The sequence below is a fragment of the Numenius arquata genome, chromosome 3 (genome assembly GCF_964106895.1).
Source record: "Numenius arquata chromosome 3, bNumArq3.hap1.1, whole genome shotgun sequence".
Taxonomy (NCBI): Eukaryota; Metazoa; Chordata; class Aves; order Charadriiformes; family Scolopacidae; genus Numenius; species Numenius arquata.
In genome coordinates this window covers 67,920,142-67,942,344 of record NC_133578.1, presented here as the reverse complement: position 1 = coordinate 67,942,344, position 22,203 = coordinate 67,920,142, and the positions used below count along the sequence as shown (strand labels likewise).

The following is a 22,203-nucleotide window of genomic DNA, read 5'->3' as shown; positions in this document are numbered from 1 at the left end:
CTAATTTCGAAGACATGTTAATTGGACAAATGAATATAGAACCTTTTTTGTGTGTGACATAAATACTGTTCTTTTGTGACAAGCCATGAAATGCAGCGTATGTGCAGTTCTCCTAAGTTCAGAGAGGTGTTTAACAGCTTATTGGAACACGCATAAGCTGTATCCCCTGGGAAATGAAAAATACCTTTGACCTCATCTTGTTTTTCCTTCCATGTTTGTTCTGCTTTTCGAGTGCTTTTCGCGGGGTTGAGGAAGTCAAGGACAACCCAATTTCTCTTCTTCTCTTACCCTCCTTTTTGAAATATGCTTCTGTTTGTCTAAAATGGGTAGTGACTTGTCTTCTCAGCATTAAAACTTCTATGATTTCCCTTATTCCCATTTTGGTCTTATGTAGCAGGTATTTGTATCCAGTCTGTTTTTTAAACCACTTTCGAAGTCTATGAGCCAACTTACTGTTTTCAGTCTTTACATTTATAGTATTAAACAACAAACAATTTCAACATTCTATATTTACAAGGGCAGTCTATGAAACCTTTGAATGTGAGGGATAGTACCCAGTTCATCTCTCATCCATTGGTTAATAAAAAGAAGTTTCTTAATCCAAACGGAGGGAAAAGTATATAATAGGAACAAATTTATTTTGCCTTTTTCCGCTACTTATGTTTCAGATTTGACTTCAGAAGGGCAAAATTTCATTGATGTGTTTAATTTTCTTTATTGTTCCTGAAGATAAGACTTTTGAAATATGTACATTTGATGTAAATCAGAATTCACAATTCCATCTTTCTCTGGTTTGTATTTTTTTTAGAATTGTTTTCCATAGCTGTGAATAAAGTAGTAATGTTGCAGGATAAGAGCAATTGCTCTTAAAAGCTTTAGTTGTCAAATAGGTTTTAGTAACATATGTTGAAATTTTAAAATTTATGATGTGCCAAATGAAAAGATGTATTTATTTATTTCAGATAACAGAACATACCACTTTCAAGCAGAAGATGAACAGGAATACGTAGCGTAAGAATGTTTACATTTTTTCAAGTTTATTTTCCCAATAGAGGTGTATAAAAATCACAAGTAACAGCGAAAATCGCTTTCTCAGTTAATGCAGAAATAGTGCCTACTGAATGTTTTTTCTGCTGTTGTGAATCTCTAAATGTAAACTATTTTGTGTCGTGCCACAGGGCTCTTTGAAAACCTTGTAATGTTAAAAACAAAACAAAAACCCCAACCCGACCAGCCAAAACCCCATTTCAATTTTGTACCCTCCCAGCACATGGTTCATATGCAGGTGCTTGGCGTGATATAGTAGATTAAGTTATGAGGGTTCAAATGAAATGTTTTTAAATTCTTCTTAAATCTTCTGTCAACCCTCTTCTGCAATTACTTCTTTTTCTTCTGATCCTACCCTTTCCTTTAAATAATAAATAATAAGTAGATAAAAGATCTCCATATAACACATAGAAAATATTTGCACGTAGTGTATCTTTTCTACTGTAGGCCTAGAAATAAACAGCAAAGCCTATCTCTCTGACATTTGTGAACTTCAGAATCCAGTAACTTGCTTCTTTACTTTCCATGTTTCTGTGTTTCCAACCAGATTATTTCCTTTAAAACAACTTTCTTCCTGCTATGTCAGAACTACTTCTTGTCCTCAATATTGTTCTTGGTGTCATCAAAAGTGTGTTCTGCAGAACAACATTACAATCCAACGCTCATCGCCTGACAGTTCTAGGAATACAGTTACTAGTGAAGAGGGTGGCAAGCCTGAGCCTCCCAGACTGCCCCATTCTTCAGGACTGTTGTGCTCTGTTGTTACACATCCATATTCTAATGGAAGACTCTGTTGTTCCATGTGTATTTTAAAGCTACAGGGAATGTTTGTAGGGTATTTCGATTATTTGGTAGTGCTAAGAGGGAATGGCATTGACAGTTCCACGTTGGGAGGTATGGGTGAAACGAGAAGGCTGGAGAATTCTTTGGCATTCAGCTATTTCCTTCCAGAGTCTCCCACAGCTTAATGTTGGCTCTTAGAGTGCAAAGCTGACTTCCTAGTCAAGCTTATTGCATTCATTCTGGAACTTAATTATTTCAGTAATTTTCTCAGTCAAGAAGAAAATACAGTTATTTCTGATCAGTAATGCATTCGGTGAGTCATAAGTTTTTGTGTCTCTGCCATAAATTATTTTTTACCATATTTGTTTGTTTAAAAGGTGAAGTTTATTATTATTTTTTTTTGTCTTAATGCATGAGCAGGGTAGGGGGAGAATACATTATTAACCTACTTCTTCTGATTGGCGGGTCAATAAATTTAATTTTTCTGGCTGCCTGTTGGACTGTTTTGAAATTCCAGGTGATTTTGTTTCCCATTAGAAGCATAGTTCCCATTTGTTTACCACTGAAGTCTGGTTTATCACTTTAAAGTCCAGTGGCTGAGAAAATGACTTGTACTGGAATACAGAATCACAGAATATCTCAAGTTGGAAGGGACCCATCAGGATCATTACGGAGTTGAACTCCCTGCTCCTTGCAGGACTACCTGAAACTAGACCATGTGATTTAGAGCATAATCCAGATGCTCCTTGAACTCTGACAGGCTTGGTGCCATGACCACTTCCCTGGGGAGCCTGTTCCAGTGACCAACCACCCTCTCACTGAAGAACCTTTTCTAATGTCCCATCTGAACTTGCCCTGATGCAGCTTCGTTCCATTCCCTTGTGTCCTATCGCGGGTCACCCGAGAGAGGAGATCAGCACCTCCCCCTCCGCTGCCTGCCTTGCGGAAGGTGTAGGCTGCCATGAGGTCACCCCCTCAGCCTTCTCTTCTCCAAGCTGAACAAGCCAAGTGACCTCAGCTGCTTCTTATAAGTCTTGCCCTTGAGGCCTTTCACCATCTTGGTCACCCTCCTCTGGACACACTCTAACAGTCTGATGCCCTTCTTATATGGAGGCATCCAGGTCTGCACACAGTACTCAAGGTGGGGCTGCACCAGTGGAGTGTAGAGTTGAGTCTAGTATTTTTATGTTTTTGCAAGTTTAAAAAGTTTCATTTAGCTCAAGAGACGTTAGTTGTGTCCAAGTGTTGGGATACATGCGGACAAACTAACAGAAACTAAGTGTATTTTGCCTGTCTTGGCACTGTAGGACACCAACAAAAAGGTACTGTAATGTTTGCTACTCAAGACTGTTCTTTTTCAGAAAATTACTTAAGTGACCCAAGTAATGGTATGTATTTTGAGGCACACACAGAAACTTACTTTTTTTTTCTTTAGGACAATTTCTGCAATACCTTTAGTTAACTTCATCAACCAGAACGACTGTTAATGTGTTGCTGGAAAACTACAATATAACCAAATGTTCTGTTTTTCTTGTGCAGCCACTGAGTAGGTCTTAAACAGCTTTATTATCTAAAGTGTCCCATGAACAGCACCCTTTGACTTCCAAACATGTTGATTTAAGAGCGTTCTGCAGGAGCTACGTGAGGTAGCTCCTCAGTTGGAGATGTCATCCTCTTGTTCCGATTTCCACTTCTGTATGTGTACCTCTCTCTTGTCCCTTTCTTCTCCCTCTTGCGTTTTGTTCGCTGTTTTAGTGCTGCTTCTGTTCTTTTTTTTTTTTGTGCACCGACTGAAAAATAAATGCATAAATAGATTTTCATATCACTTTCTTTCCAGAATCACATCTAAATAAGAGAAGAAAACAAGATGCATTTCTTTAGTTGAACTGACATTGCATACATTTTCCTAGTGATCATTTTAAATTGCTTCCATAAATAGCTCCTGAGGCTACTTAAAAGTAATAATAATTTTAAAAAGCAGCCTAAAATACAAATCACTGAAGCCTACATTATGTTATAGATTTATTAGTGCTTGCCCTCAAACATTTCCTTTAGTCCAGTGCATTTCTTGATTTTTATCAAGATAAAGGTCTGTTGGCTTTTAATTAGTGCTTGTCTCTCCTTCAAAATTCTCACTGGATTATTGGTTTCTCTCTTAGATAAAGTACAGTCCATGCAGGGGACGGGGGGAGTATGTCTATGTATGTGTGTATATAAATATATACATTTATGTGTATGTTATAAGAAATGTAACCTCAGATCTCTAAAATAACCAGATATTTATTTTTTTTAACATATACGATAACAGATTCTTTCTGCTTTTTGATAGTTGCGGAAAGGGCCAAACATACTCCGGACGTGACCTCTAGTTCTTTTCTACCCTCTTTTTGAAGGTCAAGAATATATCCATTTCTGTAGGAAACGCCTGGGTTATAAACAAAGCCAGATTGAGAAATTTTGCTTTGAAGAAACATACATCTAATTTCAGTCTAGTGTTTAGCAACAGTCTTCAGGCATTTTTTACTTTGGAACGACTGATTTGGACAGTCTTGATATTCTCTGTTGCTTCTCCCATATAAAAAAAAAGTTGTTTCTGAATATTTGTAAAATATTATGCTGTTCTGCTTCTGTTTGTGCATTCACCTGGAAACAGCAACATTGCGGGACCAATTGTCAGAAGAGACAGAGATAATTTTTTATTGCAAACTAAAAAAAACCACCTATTAGACTGATTGTTATTCTTGGGGATGAGGCTTTTATTGGCTTAAAAATACTGAAGAAGAATAAGAGGAACCAGAGCGAGAGTCTGGTCCAGCCAAGATTAATGAATACTTCTGCTTCCTTCCTTGGATCCAGAAGTCACCCATGATGCCAGATTTTTGTTTAGCCTCATGTGTTTCTCCAAAACTGGGAATCTTCAGCAAACAAAATGCCTTAAAGGATCAAAAGAAACTGCTGAGATTCAGAAAAAAAAGAAGCGTAGTAGAAGATTAGACAACCTGTATTTTGTATTAAATAGAAGGCAAAGTAATTCTGTAAGACGTGAGTAATTTTTAAATTATTTGAAAGAACACGGCAAAGTATTACTAGAAGTTTTTTGCCTGTTAGCTTGTCACTGGTGGTATTGTGAAATAAAGCAAATATATCTCTCTTTTTTAAAAAAAAAAAAAAGGGGGAAGAAAAAAAAGACTAGTGCAGATAAGAAGAAAGGGGAAGAACAGCAGTCATAAGACAATTTTTATAAACTGTTGACACTGCGTTAATGTACCATATTTACTGATTTAACTTGTTTATTTCTGAGTGAAGAAAGGCTGAGAGAGCTGGGACTCTTTAGCCTGGAGAAGAGAAGGCTGAGGGGAGACCTTATCAATGCTTATAAGTATCTAAAGGGTGGGTTGAAGGAGGAGGGAGCCAGACTCTTTTCAGTGGTTGCCAGTGAGAGGACGAGGGGCAACGGGCACAAGTTGGAACATAGGAGGTTCCACTCAAATATGAGAAGAAACTTCTTTATGGTGAGGGTGACAGAGCCCTGGAACAGGCTGCCCAGGGAGGTTGTGGAGGCCCCTTCTTTGGAGATTTTCAAGACCCGCCTGGATGCAGTCCTGAGTAACATGCTCTGACATGCTCTGGGCAATCCTGCTTCGGCAGGGGAGTGGGACTAGATGATCTCTATGGTCCCTTCCAACTCTAAAAAAAAAAAAAATTCAATGAAATTCAGTGAAGTGCTAGGAAGGTCTGGTGACCAACTGAGGACTTCTTGTATAAATAGCACCAGTACTGTCTGTTACTGTGCTTGTGTTAAATGGGCCTTGCTGCTGGTGTCTGGGAAGAGCTGTCACCATGGTGCCTCTCGCTCCCACTGTCTCACAGATGCCACCAGTGACACACAGCCTTAGACAGTGCGTTCCTTCTAGCTGAGGAAACACAATCAAAATAAGTCACTGCTCTTACAGTTTAGAAACTTGTAATATGGAAATCTGTATCAAAGTAACAGCTGGCTCAGTCATGTCATGTTTACTTTAATTGCATCTAATAATTTTTTTAATTGTTACTGCATAGTTGAGTTTTATTCAAATTCTGCCTTTTTAACAAACTAATCAAATTGTAACCCTGGAAGAAATTGCCAACAAATGTCAGAATAAATGTTGTCTGAGTTTAATGATTATTTTACTCTGTGTTTAACACAACATTACTATAATATTAGAAGCAAGACACTGCCGCCTCTTATTTTTCAAATAACGTTGGATTTCATTAGAAAAATTGCAGAAGAATGCCATCTAGTGTGGGTTCTTATATAGTGTCCTGTAACTAGAGAGAGAGATATTAATGTAAATATATTGTTTTCAGCATGTAAACTGTGGAGCAAATTTGTTTTCAAATCTTTCAATTTCTCTTTCATTTTTCAAGTTGATTTTGTCAATAATTTTTAGGTTCTTTAAAGTTATTTTTACAAGTTCTCAGATTATTCTCTGCCCATAAAAATTTAAAAACCATACGTGTGTGAAGTATATAATATACAGTTCCCATATATGAGTTCAGGCTCTGAATCTGTATTGCAAGATTATGTACACAATTTTCCCTCTGAAATCCTTTAAAGTTTATCTTTGCATTATTATTTCAGTGAGAAATCATGAATTTCAATCTGAAGTTCTATTAGTTTGTTTAGATGACCGTAGCCGTTTTAGCACATTTCAGAAGATTGTTGATGGCAGATAATTGTGATGCTCTAAACGGGAAATGGATTGAGGACACCTCCAATTTTAAAATATTTCTACGTAAAAAATGTGTATTTGCAGTAGAACTAAAAACATCTAAAATGACTATACCTGGGAGGACTCTTTTTTTCAGCTTGCTGTGTTTCTAAATTAGGCAACGCTGCATCTGCAATATGCTTGTCCTTAGTATAACCACTTTCCCCTCTGTACTTCCACCTGTAGGGCAGCAGCCACTGAGAGGTTTTTTGTTTGTTTTTAATTAAACATTATTGTGTAAACAAGAACTTGCAGAGTTTTTGGGGGTGGGGAGGAACTAGTGCCTGAAATATCATTAAAGAGTCTTGATTTGTTGCAGTCAACATTTGCTCTTAAAATTTTATGTTGGCTGTCAATATCGTTACTCTCCTGTCATCTTCTCTTCCTTTTCCCATTTGTTGCCATGGCAATTTTCATTAATTGGGATGGTACAGTCTGACTCTGATTAGTACACCGAGACCTGCATTTTGAAAGGCAACCAGACGTCAACACATTCAAAAATGTGCCTGCTTTCTCCTCTGTGAAGAGAGAGATGTGCACGGGAGAAAGTAGTGGTTATAGTTTTCTCCTTTAATAATGGGGTAGACTTCAGGAAGATCTTGGGCACCTACCTTTAAAGCAGTTAAATGTACAGGAGCTTAATTGTACCCTTTGTCTTCTGCAGCTTTTGCTTATTTGAGGAACCTGAGAACTGCACTGCTTTGACTTTAAAATTGTTCACCAAAGGGCCCTTAGAATTAAGACTTTTTCTACTTGTCTTTTCTCATTCTTACTTTCCTTTTCTTAATTCTTTCCTTTCTGTCCCTTGCGTTTCCCCCCCTCAGTCTCTCCCACAATGCGGTCCTTCCCTATTCCCACTAATATTTTGTTCCTGACAAGCTTTCTACAGTTTATAGATTAACTTGTATTTGCAAATGCAGATCTTCATTAAGGTCTTTATCTTGTGCTAGATGGATATCAGTATTGACTAACAGCAAAGAAGAAGCATTAAATATGGCATTCCGTGGAGAGCAGAGCACAGGGGAAAACAGTTTAGAGGATCTGACAAAAGCCATTATTGATGACATACAGAGATTACCCGGAAATGAAGTCTGTTGTGATTGTGGCTCACCAGGTATCTCAATTTGTTCATGTCATCAACTTCTTGTTTGGGAGCAAAGTAATTTCTTTAAAGAAGTGTTTGTAGAGCGCAAACTAAGTTTCAAAGTGATGTGTTGGTCAGTATTCAACCTGTTTTTAAAAGAACAAATATGACTTTCATATGTTAGTTCCATTTAATTCACTAAAATATTTTTGTGTGTTGTCTGTGCTTACTTCCAGCAGTTCAAGCCCCTCTGGAGTTTGAACTGTTCTTGTTGCACTGTCTCTAGATGCTTGTTGCACTTGAATGGAAGTTGCTTGGCATCACTGGTCCTGTGCATGCTACTAAGTAGAAGTGAGTAATGCTTAGACAATGATCGTGGAAAAATTGACCCGGCCAGGAGCTTACTCTGAGGTTTAATCTTGGCATGAGACTACTGGAATTACAGTATCAAAACCATCCAGAGGCAGAATAAGTAGTCTTGTGCAAAGAATGAGACCCAGAGTTGAAATCCTGTCAGATTACATCTTCAGAAGTAGAGCATTACAGGTCAGTTGTAGGGTCACTTAGAGCTTGAAAAGAGTCAACATGTCGTACATCTACGGAATGGATGTGGTAGTTGGCAGCAGTTACAGCTTTCACATCTAAAGAGACACTTCAAGAAGGTGATACTCATTTGGAACTGAGTAGATAGTATGTATTTCGAAGATGCTTACTGATGCAGAACTGATCCAAATTAGAAATGCCTAGATAAAAATACAAAGTGAAATATAATTATGTCAAATCCTGGAACTGGTTCATTCAATTCTTTCATCATGTAAAGCTACAGAAATTTCGGATTACAGTTCTCATTCACCTTTTAATTTATAGTGAAGTTTTAAGCTTCACTCCTGCATTCCAGCTTGCTGCTTTAAAACTCTTGACTTAATGCTTTATCAGTTACTATTTAAGATCAAAAAAGAGATTAATGTGAAGACATGTATGTATACAAAATATGTCTAGAGCTTTTTCTTTTCCTTAAAAACTGGTCTTGCTTCCTATGTAGCATTCATAGTATAAGATCTGTTCTAATATTACATGCAGATCTCCTTTATGACAGCAATTTTGTATTTATTTTTTTTGCTGGACTAGCCACTGTTCCTTAAATTTTCAACAACATATAACGATTTTACATATTGGAAAATGCTGTGGTTAATCTTCTATGAAGAAAGACTACTTAAAGTTTACAAAGTAAAGGTTAAAACTTCAGAGGTTGCTAGAAGTGGAATTTAGGAGATCTGTTACTTTTAAAAACAGGAAACAAAAGCTTTACCTTCTTTCTACAAGAAAAAAATCCTAAATATATTCCATTATGGTCATTCAGTATGGATTTAAAAGTCTAAATTCAGTGCCTTTTGGACCGGCCCTTAAATCTGAAAAAAATTATAGTAAAATTTGCACGGCAGGTTAGAGAAAACTATGGAATATTCTTAAATTTGTTAAAACATTAAATTAAGAATCATTTCAGAATACAGTGGGATTTTTTTACCACCGTTGAAAACTTCCTCTTGGACTTTGATTAAATATTTTGTTTTTCAATTCCACAGATCCAACATGGCTATCAACTAATTTGGGCATTTTAACCTGCATTGAGTGTTCTGGAATACACAGAGAAATGGGTGTCCATATTTCTCGAATCCAGTCTTTGGAATTAGACAAATTAGGAACGTCTGAACTCTTGGTAAGTATCTTTAATTTGGATTTATTTTTTTTCTTAGTCAAATGTTGACCTGTATATAGAAAACCTTCAGTTGTATAATTTACAGTTAATTGTTTTCAAGTTATGGGTTTTGCAGAATGTCAGCTTCATATTTTTGTATGTATCTTAAGGGAGGGTTTTTACTATTACATTTTATTGATGCTTGTGACCACTCGTCACTTCTCACTCCCAAGGTCTGGCAGAATGGATGTTTGTTGTCATTAGTGCTGTGGGAATGATCACTAGCTCATTAGCTGATCCTGACCTTTAATCAGGACAGTCTAAAATGACATGCAATTTAAAAAAATGAAAGCTAATTTAATTTGACAAGGGAGAATGACCATTGCTAATTTTGACGGAAGTGTTGGGTGAATCATTTAATTTGATGGAAGAAACTCTGTAACAGTAAAGTTACAGGGAATTTGATGTGAGGCTACTGGGGGGAGGGTGGAAGCGGGGAAAAAAAAATACAAACAAAAAGCCCAACCACCTACAGCAGGGTTCTCTCCCCAGCTGTGTTTGGCCAGTGAGAAGATGCTTGTTACAGAGATTTTGTATGAGAAAACTGAGAGAAGACAGCAGGCAGTTCTGGATTTGTGTATGGGTTTAATGTTAGCACTAGTACTCTTTTTGAAATCTTGAGTTGTTTGCAAAGTTACTATTCATTTAACTAAGTCATTTTACAAGGCATGACCTTCCAGTAGATCTGAGCTATTTTCCGACAGTAGCTTCCTGATCAGTGTAGTAGCACTGTTTCAGTGTTCATGCTGCTTATTCCTCATTCTGGTTTCATATTAGAGGCAGATTGTCTTGAAATACAAGTAGTTAGCTGTGTCTGTGAAGCCTATTGTACAGGTTCTGGGATGATAGGATTCACACTTCAAAATATTTTTAATTGTTTTATATTTAAACGTAATCATCATACTTTAATTTTGCAATCCTGTGTGTTCCATCTTTTATTAGTAGTGTAGAAAATGAACATCAGTAGTCCAGTTTTTAGGTTGCTGTTAGACCCAAAAAAACCCCACCCTCATATATTTTTTTCTTTTTTTGCAGCTGGCCAAGAATGTAGGAAATACTAGTTTTAATGATATTATGGAGGGGAATTTACCTAGTCCTTCACCTAAACCCAGTCCATCAAGTGATATGTAAGTTTGAATCTCTAAATGCTTTAACATTGTTTACTGTGGGGTGGTTTTTTTTGGCTGGTTGGTTGGTTTGGTTTTTTTATTTTATATGTGATGTAAAATGTCAGTAACCAAGCCAGAGGAGGGCTCGGATGGCAGAAGTCGTTTTTTCTTTTTTTTTTTTTTTTTTTTTACTCTAACTGTGGAGTTTCGAGTTTCTTAGAAGTTTAGTCTCTTGTCATGTAGTCCCATTTTAGCGATCTCAGCTTCTCGGAGTAGAAAACTTTCAAGATTCATTTTGAGTTTTGTAGTATACCCTCAGGTGATAAACACAGTTGGACTAAATGGTGCTGTCTTGAGATAGTGGCGAGGTTTTTCTTCCTTTCCCTGGTGTAGGAGTTGCACAAAGAGCATAACAGATGGGGTTTTGCCACAGAAGACCTTTTAACCTATTATGCTGTTTTCTACCTGACTCAGTACTTTTTCTTTTATCCTGCTTTTAACATGTTTTTCATGCTTATCCTGTTTTTAACATGCAGATACGTTGCCATGAGAAATCACGTTTCAGGCTTTGCTTTTTCTTTGGTCTTAGTCCCCAGAGTCAGAGTAATTTTTTGTATGTAAGAAGGTGGCAGGTTAAAATTGGATATCTTACCTTATTTTTGTGCTTATTTGCAAGAAAGACATGCATTATATTAATAAACAGTCTATCAGATAGTTTTCTTCTTCCCTTCTCAGCTCCTGAGTTGGGCAAGGTGATTTTAAATTTAAATCTTTGACGCATTTTCTTAAAAATTTCTAAACAGAGATCTATTTTCACACCCCACAGGACTGCACGTAAAGAATTTATCACTGCTAAATATGTAGATCATAAGTTCTCTAGGAAGACTTGTGCATCTGCAGCAGCTAAACTGAATGAATTACTTGAGGCTGTCAAATCCAGGGATTTACTTGCACTAATTCAAGTCTATGCAGAGGGGGTAGAGCTAATGGAGCCACTGTTAGAGCCTGGACAGGTAAGATTATCAGGTAAACAAAGCAGAATATTTTAAATAATGTCTATTTGTAAAATATTCAGGGCTGCTACTCTAGGTGCTAGAGAAATAACAGATGAAAGTGGTGGGTGTTTTCTTCCTTTCCTTAATGTGGCATCCTTGTGGGGAGGGAAAAGATGACTGTATCTGTGTTGTCCCCCATTGGTCTAAAGGAGTGTGAAATGCAGTAGTAATATCATACCCTGTTCTAGGTGCAAATGTAATATGTGGAAAAGCACCTGTTCAGCAGGATGTTTCTTTTTGGAAAAGGCCTGGAGAGAGAGGGCTTGATGTGATAACCCAGGGTCACCTGATATCACAGACAGCATCGTATCTGCTTGTAAAGTTGCTGCTGAAGAACACGTTACTGACTCTATATAAAGTCTCTGTTTACTCTATTTGAGGAAAGAGTGAATCTTATGCTTTCCCAAGCTTCTGATAAAACATTTACAGAAGTACAATTTCTTTCAATCAGCAAGAGAGATTTTTATTTATTTTTTAAAATAAATTTCAGAATACTTGATCTTCCTCTTGAAGTCAGTAACAGTTTTTCAGAAAAATCAGTCCAGGTTGACCTCAAGTATCCAAGTAGAAATGTTGCTTAAGAGCAATGTGACCTGTTTTTATAGCTAATTGATGCTTGCTCGGCAATGTTTTCTCCCATTACTTTTGAACTCAACTTGGAGAGATGGCGGAGAATGTTTTGAACAAATTCTGTGAAAATAGCTAACTTGGCAAAGGGCAGGGTGCCTGTCTGCATCGAGTGGAGGGAATTAGTGCAACTAATAACTATAAACTATAGTTGCAGCACTTGAGATATCACAGAATGCTTTATCATGGAAACACATTACAAATTCTCTAACTACAAGGTAACCTTTCTACAGATTTATCATCTGTAGCAGTTACCCCAGAATTAGCTCCCTTGTGTTTCTCAGCTATTACAGTCAGCGGCACCTGGAAAGGTACCATCACCAGGTGAAATGTAGTCTGCAGTTAGGACATTTATAGCAGCATTCTCCACTGTTAATTCTCTGGTGTTTAATAAAGTTTTTTTTTTTTTTTTAAGTTGTGACTTTAATCCTAAATATATATAATGTAATGTACTTTTTTTTTAATGCCCTTTATGATCAATAGGACTTAATGAAATCTGGTTTTAGATTAATTTGTCTTGCAACTTTTAAACTGGATTAAATAGCATTTATATTTTAATTTAAATGCATGAATGCATATGTTATATGTATAAAAAATAAAGTATGATTCAGTTTAAATTCAATAAGAAGAAATCCTGTATCTGAAGAGGAACAGCCTCATGCACCAATACACACTGGTAACCACACAGCTGGAAAGCAGGTTGGCAGAAGAAGACCCGGGGGTCCTGGTGGACACCAACTTGACCATGAGCCAGCAGTGGGCCCTTGGGACAAAGAAGGCCAATAGTATTGCAGGCTGCACTAGACGGAGTATTGCCAGCAGGTGGAGGGAGGTGATCCTTCCCCTCTGCTCAGCACTGGTGAGGCCACAGCTGGAGTACCATGTCCAGGTCTGGACTTCTTAGTACAAGAGAGACTTGGGCATAGTGGAGAGAGTGCAGTGAAGGGCCACAAAGATGTTTCAGTCCGGAGCACCTGGTATTTGAGGAAAGGCTGAGAGTTCTGGGACTGTTCAACCGGGAGAAGAAAAGGCACAGGGGAATCTTATAAATATATATAAATACCTGAAGGGAGGGTACAAAGAAGACGGAGCCACGCTCTTTTCAGTGGTGCCCAGTGACAGGACAAGAGGCAGCGGGCACAGACGGAAACACTAGAGGTTCCCTCTGAACATCAGGAAACTTTCTTTTTTTCTTTTTTTTTTTTTTTTATTTTATTGTGTGGGTGACCAAGCACTGGCGCAGGTTGCCTAGGGAGCTTGTGGAGTGTCTATCCTTGGAGATACTCAAAAAGCCGCCTGGACACAGTCCTGGGCAACTGGCTCTGGTGGCCCTGCCTGGGCAGGGAGGTTGGACCAGATGACCTCCATTGGTGCCTTCCAACTTCAACCCTTCTGTGATTCTGTAAGAGATTGAATGTATGTAGGCCTATGACTTTTGTGGATTTTTTCCCTGGTTTTATGGGAAATAATGTTGTGGCTATGCTTGGTGCTCACCAAGGTGACATGAAGCGACAAGTACTATAAACTTGCTCAGTGTTCCGTGACAGGACCCTTTTTAGTTACTAGTAGCCAGCGTGGCTAAAGGCTCATCAGGATTGTTCCATCCAGCTGGGAAAAAGAGAAGACTGGTTTTGAGAATGCTGTGATCTTAGAAAGTGTGATGCCATTTCCTTTGAAGCATATGGTGTCTTTTAGATATCAGAAAGGCAATAACTGGTTTCCTCATAATTTCCTAATAATATTTTTCTGTTGAACAAGTGACATAAAAGAGTGACATATATCTCGGTATGTCTGATATTAAAAGTTTGCGGAAATAAGATACAAAAAACTAACTTCTAGTTACATTTGTTTAGGAGCCAGGTGAAACAGCACTTCATTTGGCAGTCCGGACTGCTGACCAAACCTCTCTCCATCTGGTTGACTTCCTTGTACAAAACTGGTATGGATTTGCTCATTTTTCATTAAATTGTGCATGAAAAATGCAGCTGTTCAAAGCTACCCTTGCAGTGCTTTGGACAGTGTTTGCTCATCACTTATAATCATTCTCCTTCAATATGTTTCAAAAGAGCATAATTTAATACCTTGGAGTTGAGCTTTGTGCTCCTAATGAGTAGAGAGAGGGAAAGAAGTGTAGATTAAAAACATGCAAAGCAGTTATATAAAAATAGGATGAAAGGAAGAACTAAGTTGAGCAAAAGAGAGCGTTGATTTAGAACACATGGCAGTATGAAACAAGGCAAGAAAATAGCTCAGGTAGAGGAGGGATGACAAGTAAACATTCCAAATACAGGACACGTGCAAAGAAATTGTAAGAATAGAACACAAAGATCTTTCACAGAAAATTATAAATAAAAGCTAGATTGACTTCAAAAAATGTATTCTAATAGTTAATAAACTATTAAAGCTATTGAGAGCAATTTCTTTACTAGTAATTTTCAACATCTTGTTTATTGGCTGAGCTATTCTTTAATGTCAAGAGATGTGTTTATAGAAGTGGAAAACCTTAATGAAAACATTTTCTTGAAAAAAAAATCAAATGGTGTAGTGGTACAACATTGTTTGTTATATATTTCATAATATAGGCAATGATTAAATGAGATCAATTCCACTCCACTTCTATAGTATGCTATTAAGTGAAGGAAGCAGGAGTCGCTTGCTGTGTCAGATGGTGGGCTTTGCAGGATGTTGAGAGGAGGGTTGAGGAAGCAGGCACAGAAGACTCATCACAACTTGCTTGGGCTGGTGGGGGGAAGGGTGGAGGATTTTTTTTTTTAAAGTCATACCTGGTGTTGAAATGCAGTCAGCGGATACTTATTTTTTCCCTTCCTGTGTCTAATAGCTAATGTAGCGCTGTACATGCGGAGGGTTAGAGAGGGAGTTTGGTCTTCTGGTAACAGTACACACTTGGAATCCGCGTTCCTGACACCGTCTTTTGGGCTATGTGAACCAGCTGTGTAACCTTCACTGAAACCTTATTGTGTCACTACTCCCTCATGTTAAAAGGAGTGCTGACTATTGTAGGAGTGTTATTAAAGTATCAAATGAAATAAAAAATAAGCTACTAATATTAGCAAGCTGATTGAGATCATAATTTGAGCAATAATTTAGAAGCCCAAATTACTATTTTGAGCATTGAGATTTGTTATTTTGGATGATGATTTAAAATGATTTTGTTTACTTATGAAGCTTCATAGTTTCTTCAGACAACGATCATCTTCTACATGTTTCTGTCAGCTGTCTGTATCTTTGTCTCAATCTCAAATCTACGAGCATCTTTACAACCGTATGGGCTCTGCAGTTACTGTTCAATATGGGTAATAGTGAGTGGAAGAAAAGCTGTCATCTTCTGAGCTTTTCTTTTATTTTTTATAAATGCATTATATTGATCCCAATATGTCAGTAACTTTTTTTGAGAAACCTTGTTTTAGAAATTGAAAGCTGAAGGAAGTAAAGGAAGTACAGTTTTAAAAAGTCCTGCGAACCCCTTTGGATAGCCTGTCTTTCCCTAATTCAGTGTGTATCCTTATTTTCCTTCTTACAACTCTTCTGTGCATCCTCGCAATGACCTTTTTCATGGTTTCTTGGATGTGTGGGACTTATTAACCTATTCTAGATGTATCAAAATGATTTTTCAGATTTTTTAAATTGGGCTAATTTAGCATGTTTGAAAAAGAAAATCCAGTACAGTGGCAGGTGGAAAACAACTGCTGTGACTTTACAAAGGATTAGGTTCAAATCTTTGAGTTTCACTTTTTTTTTTTGAATGAACATCTGTAGAGGCTCAGTCCTTTTCCGCCATAGGAAATAGCGGAAATAGGCTCAGTCCTATTTCCAAATAGGTCGGAAATTGCTAGTATGCTTGGAACTATTCTTTATAGTCTTTGAAATTAATGTTTCATTTAAAAATGTCTTTCTCCTTTTTGTGTTCAGTGGAAATCTGGATAAGCAGACAGCATTGGGTAATACAGTTCTACACTACTGCAGTATGTATAATAAGCCTGAGTGTTTGAAATTGCTTTTGAGGGGGAAGCCAACTATTGATGTAGGTAAGTTCATTATTTACAACTAGGAAATGAAGATTTAATAAAACTTGTTTCCATTATTTTAACCACTTCTATGTCTTACTGTGTAAAGTAAACTTTTTAAAGGAAAAATAAAACAGTATTAGAAAGGTCACAGAATCATAGAATCATCTAGGTTGGAAGGGACCTTTAAGATCATTGAGTCCAACCGTCAGCCTAGCTCTGCCAAAAGCACCACTAACCCATGTCCCTCAGCACCCAATCTACCTGTCTTTTAAATACCTCCAGGAATGGTGACTCAACCACTTCCCTGGGCAGCCTGTCCCAATGTTTGATAACCCTTTCAGTGAAGAAATTTTTCCTAATATCCAACCTAAACCTCCCCGGTGCAACCTGAGGCCATTTCCTCTTGTCCTATTGCCTGTTACTCGGGAGAAGAGACCAACCCCCGCCTGGCTACAACCTCCTTTCAGATAATTGTAGAGAGCAATAAGGTCTCCCCTCAGCCTCCTTTTCTCCAGGCTGAACAAACCCAGCTCCCTGACTTGTGCTCCAGACCCCTCACCAGCTTCATTGCCCTTCTCTGGACCCGCTCCAGCACCTCAATGGCTTTCTGGTAGTGAGGGGCCCAAAACTGAACACAGTAGATGAGGTGAAGACTTTACCATCAATTAGCATAAAAGAAGCATTCAATTTAGAGAACTTAAATTCTTCGAAGATAGCAACAAAAATTTTCTCATATGAAATACTAATGGTAAACCCTAGTTTTTCTGCAGTTTTATTTCTGATGCATTGAAAATGTCCTGAAATTTAGGTTTGTTGGTTATATTGTAAAATTCATCTAGTACTTGTATGTTATAATGCTTCAAATGACTGCTCACGTTAATTCTGCTCTAGGTGTATGTGGGCTTTGTGTACGCAACAGTTAATTCTTCTTTTAATATTAATGTCAGTTGGCACTACGGCTTCACCCAGCATGTCCTGTCCACCACTGCAGCTGATTAGAGAAGGGATTAGCTTTCTCAGCTGCCCTCCTTCTTCTGTTTGCCTTCTACATGTGTAAGATGGATATAATGCATTCTGCATCTACATCGGTCCATTTTTCATCATGGCTTAGAAAAAGTTTAATTAAAAACAAAATCGCTGTAAACTCTCACTTAGGATAGTCTCTCATTTACTAGATGCTCTCCCTTCTCTGCCATATTTTGAGAGTCAGGAAGGTATTCCATGAATTCAGCTGGTCAGACTCAGGAACTAAGTATCATCAGCATGTCTCTAAAACATTTGCATTCTGACAGCTCTTGGTATAGGAGGGTAGTTTTCTCAACAGTTGGTGCAAACTAAATATTCTCCCGCTTTCCTCATCACCACCATTTTCTTCCGCAGCCCAATAAAAAACCTGTTGCATAAATTTAAGTTCATTGGTTTCCTTGGACTTTTCATGCATCCTTAGAATATATTCTAATATTATCGTAAGTCAAAGAATTTGATGTCACCTTTTTTTTTTTTCAGTTCTGTCCCTAATTAAGAAAATGGAAAAGCTATTTGAACAAGCTTAAGCGTCTTTATTGGCCCTTCCATTGAACTGTCTCCTAGGTAGATGCCAGAAAGGTGTTCTTACACAGTTCCTTTTTCCCCAAAAGGTATCTTCCTTAGGCCTTGAACCATCAGGTTTATACTTAAAGGTTGAAAGCTTGGAATTTGTGTAGTCTCTTAAGCTATCTGTGTGTTAACTGCATTTAAGAAATACTATATTTTCATTCATTTTCATATTAAAACTCCTGAAGCCTCTTCAGATCTTTCCATAAGGAGCCCTCCTTCTAGAGATCATAATTATTTCAAATTCATAGGCCTTTCTAGTTGATTACTTTGTATTTTCTAGAATTCATGGCTGGCATTCTATATGTAATATTACACATAGAGATATTTGCGTATGAGACCTCAGTCTGGCTGTTTCCACTTCCCAATCACAGAAGTGCTTTACAATCCGGAGAGGATCTAGAGCACAGTCTTTTCCAGCTCCATGGCATTTACAGCTCTACTGTAAGAATAAATTTTACCTAAGGTTTTTTGCCACGTAAGTTTGGAGTGTGGGGATTGTTTTTGTTTCATGAGACTTGCTACTGAGCTTCTAGGAAGGATCCTGTTAGATGTCGTGCCAGAGGATCTTCCAGAGTGCTCAGATACCACCTTCTTTCTGACCAGGCATTATTTTAAAATGTAAACCATTTCATAGCCTTTATAAAGATGAAATAGCTAGAAAATTTTAAAATTATTCTTGTTCAAGTGTCATCTTAGAATAGGACTGCTGTCTTCAAATTCTGGCCTTAAACCACTATCAAAGTAAAACAAGCTTGGATCAACATTTGCTTTTTAAAAAATAAAAAAATCTTAGAATAATTTTCTTTTTTTTAAGCTATCTTACCCTGTCTTCTTGCTTTTCCCGCTTGTTCACGTAAGAGTTTTACTGGCAAAGGAGTTGAGTGGAGATGGAAATGACTAAATTTCTTTATATTCTCTGCTAGGCTGGTTAGGAGGGATTTGGGAACTGTCCCAGCAGATGCTGCTGTTCAGAAAGAACCTGATGATACATGAAATGTGTGAGCACTTAGAGTGGAATCTTAAAGAGCTGCAGCTGCTATAGAGTAAATAGACATTTTTGATCACTTTTAGAAGTTACTCTGCTAAAAATAGTGAAACTTAATGCATTGATTCTTTAGACATCTCAAAGAATTTCTCTCTCATTTTTATTGTTAATTTTGTAGTAAACCAAGCTGGAGAGACGGCTCTGGACACAGCAAAAAGAGTGAAAGCTGTCCAATGCGAGGAACTGGTAAGAACTGGGGGTGAAAAGGCTGGAGGAAGGAGGAAGTGTACTTCCTTAAAAATGTGATCTACTTAGAATATCATTTCCATTGTATCTCAAACTCGATACCGTTGGCAGCTGGCTGTACCCTGGTCTGAAGGCCTTACCATAGATGAGTATTTTCTAACTGCAAAACACAACAGTTGTTTTCTTTGTAACAGTTTAAGATCTTAGTTCTATTGGAAGTATTTAATTATTTTTGCCACCATATTTGGAGACCTTAAATACTTGAGGGTCAGGTATTTGAATACCAATTAATGCATCATTCTAGGAAATTTGAGCTTCATCACCTCAAAAGTTCTTCTTAAAGACGTTTCTATCAGGAGTACAAAACAACCCCTGAAATAGTAAATCTGTCAAGACCTTTTATGTCTGGATCTTTGGTTGATTCTTCCTGCTTTGGCTTTTTCCAGTTTATTTAACGGGACAGATAGTTCAGAGATGGTGAAAGTCTTCTTGCATGGAGAATTTGAACAACGTGAAATTAAACCTCCTCAAAGGAGAAAGAAGGTGTAATGTCTGGAAATTAGGGTACCAAAAAATGTAAAACACCAGCTTCTGTGGGACTTTGTCCCTCTACTGAACATGGTCAGTGCAAAAACTTTCTGGAATTTTGAGAATGTATGAGTGATGTTAACAGACACCACTCAAGAAAATTACTGGACTTCAAGAAATAAAGGTGTTAAAGGATTTTCCCAGGTACCCTTTGGAAACAGCCAGGAATATGGATTCTACATGAGAACAATAACCTTGTTTGTTCTTAGCGCTCTAAGGTGCCTCTCACCAGCATGCATTTAGTAGGCAAGTGAATTCAAATACTACTGAGGGATTAAAAAGTCTAAGTAGTATGGGAGTTCCACATTCAAGACAAAACCACAAGAATTTACAAAACAGTTGTCACTTGCTGCTTAATTCTATTTATCACACTGGTTTTGCCTCATTTTGATGATCCAAGGGGGGTATCTACTTTTTCTCTGCAGCTGGTAATTTTAATACCTTTCCTTTGATAATTGAAAGTTGTTGTCATGTATTCATGAATTATTGCATAATCAAGAGAGCTTGTCCTTCACAAATCAGAATAATTTTCCATATTTCTGGGGATGCAAGTCAACATTTTGCTATGATTGATAAGGTGGTGCTCATTATTGACTTCTCAATTACTCCCATGTCTGCTCTGTAAGTGCCGTTTCCACTGTTTTGAGTATTCTGCCAGCTGAAAAGCAGGTTGGCTGTACAACCCACAATTGGTAGGGATTGCTTTTCTCTTTGCGGTATGTATTTAATAAAGTAACATCTGCCATTAATGTGGATCAACTGATGGTGTCGTAGAACAAACAAAAACAAGTGGTTGTTATCAGTGCTCTTATCTAGCAGTTAATAGTTTCTTTTGTTGTAACTGAAATTCTCTTAATATCACGCTGATTATTTCAGTTAACTATAATAGAGCATTTATGCCTCTTCCATTTCTTTTCATGTTTGAAGAGGAATATTAATTCTGCATTTTTCTCAAAAGTGGTAATGAGATAATTTAAGGAGTAAAAAAGCAATATGAGTGAGCACATTGCCATGGGCAATAAAAAAAGTGCAAAATCAATATCTAGATGTTTGCGATATGGGAGATGTACTAAGCTAATTTCTGTTGCGTAGCTGGAGTCTTAACTGTGTAATTAAATTCAATTTCAACTCAAGTGGGTTCATTAATACTTACATAACAGATTGAGAATATTTATTTCTTCCAAAGTTTATTTCAAGAAGACGGTTAAACGTTCTCCTGAATCAACTAGTACCACATAGACTACATTTCAAAGGATGTGAAGGAATAAATAATGATGGGAAATTTTAAGTACTGAAAAGGAGAATTTATCTCCTCAGAATAACCATGAATTGAAATTTTCTTTTTTTTTGCTGATCATTGAAGTAGTAGATTTTTAAAGAATGTCAATACCTTATTTGGGCTGGCAAAGTAGAGGAATTTTGTGCTTAAGACGCACTGGCCTTATCCAGTGAGAGGGAAGGGAAATATTTAAATGAAGGATAAATACCTTTTATTTTGATTCCAACACAAGGATTGTGATTTTGGAGGGGTAATAGTTGTATGTACCAGAATTTATAAATAGGTTTTGCCTTTCCTTTTTGGAAAGGAGAGACCTCCAGATGCATTCTGCTTTTGTGCAGGTACCTTCTCTTGTCATCTTTTCGAATGCTTGCCAAACATGGCAACTTCTGCGCATTTTGAGAAAATCTTCCCTTTTAGCTGTTTTCTAGACCTCAAATAAATGAAGGAAGTTTGTGTGATTGCCCTGAAATGATTTCTTTTTAATCTGTGGAAGAGTTTTAAACCTCTAAATATTTCAGTTTACCGCTTGCTTCTACAAAACTAATTTCATCGGCATCAAAGGAACTGCAAGTTTTTTAACAAGAATTATTTCTTTCAGCTTTCTCAAGCCAAGGCAGGAAAGCTAAACCCACACGTCCATGTAGAGTATGAATGGAATCTTCGGCAGGAAGAAATTGATGAAAGTGATGATGACTTAGATGACAAGGCAAGCATGAATTACTGATATGGCTTTGCTAAAACTGCCAAAATTTCTGTTCTGTGGAAATGAATGCAAATTAGAGACCCACTTTAACCTTTTTTTTTGTCCGTACATTTTTCTGGGGGGGGGGAAGAAAACATAGTTTTGAGGCCTGTATTAAAGACTGCCAAAGTGCTTTTTGAATGCTTTTTGCCAACCTAGTTATTATGGACTTGAGTTTCAGAAGTTTTGCTTTGACAAGACATACAATATAATATAAATCAGTAAATGTAGATTGCTTTGTTGTCATTTTATCCCCTTCTGAATTCTAGGTTATTCATTTTTAGCTGGAGGAAATCCAAATCTTACATACTTATTTTTTCCATAAATTAATTAAAAACCAAGCTGTTGAATAAATAACTCTATTTTTCAAAAACTGTGCTGTGCACTTTGTTCCTGATTAAAAAGAAGTAGTATGGAAAGAAAAAACTTGAGGGCATAGGATAATTGCCATCCTAGAACACGTGAAAACTTAACCCCAGTGTCCTGCTTTAGCAAGTCAGTTAATTACTCTGTGCTCTGTTTCG

General features: G+C 37.3%; 1 protein-coding gene across 4 annotated transcripts in view; it reads left to right on the top strand.

Moving 5' to 3' along the window:
• The window catches only part of ASAP1 (ArfGAP with SH3 domain, ankyrin repeat and PH domain 1), a 131,121-nt gene that overhangs the window by 83,560 nt on the left and 25,358 nt on the right, over positions 1-22,203 (top strand). For all 4 annotated transcript variants that reach the window (XM_074145470.1, XM_074145468.1, XM_074145469.1 and 1 more), the window contains 9 exons: positions 963-1,011; positions 7,532-7,695; positions 9,249-9,382; positions 10,457-10,548; positions 11,357-11,543; positions 14,066-14,151; positions 16,143-16,258; positions 19,000-19,067; positions 21,536-21,643. In XM_074145470.1, coding sequence (XP_074001571.1) covers positions 963-1,011; positions 7,532-7,695; positions 9,249-9,382; positions 10,457-10,548; positions 11,357-11,543; positions 14,066-14,151; positions 16,143-16,258; positions 19,000-19,067; positions 21,536-21,643 — 1,004 coding nt within the window. The remainder of the gene's footprint in view (positions 1-962; positions 1,012-7,531; positions 7,696-9,248; positions 9,383-10,456; positions 10,549-11,356; positions 11,544-14,065; positions 14,152-16,142; positions 16,259-18,999; positions 19,068-21,535; positions 21,644-22,203) is intronic.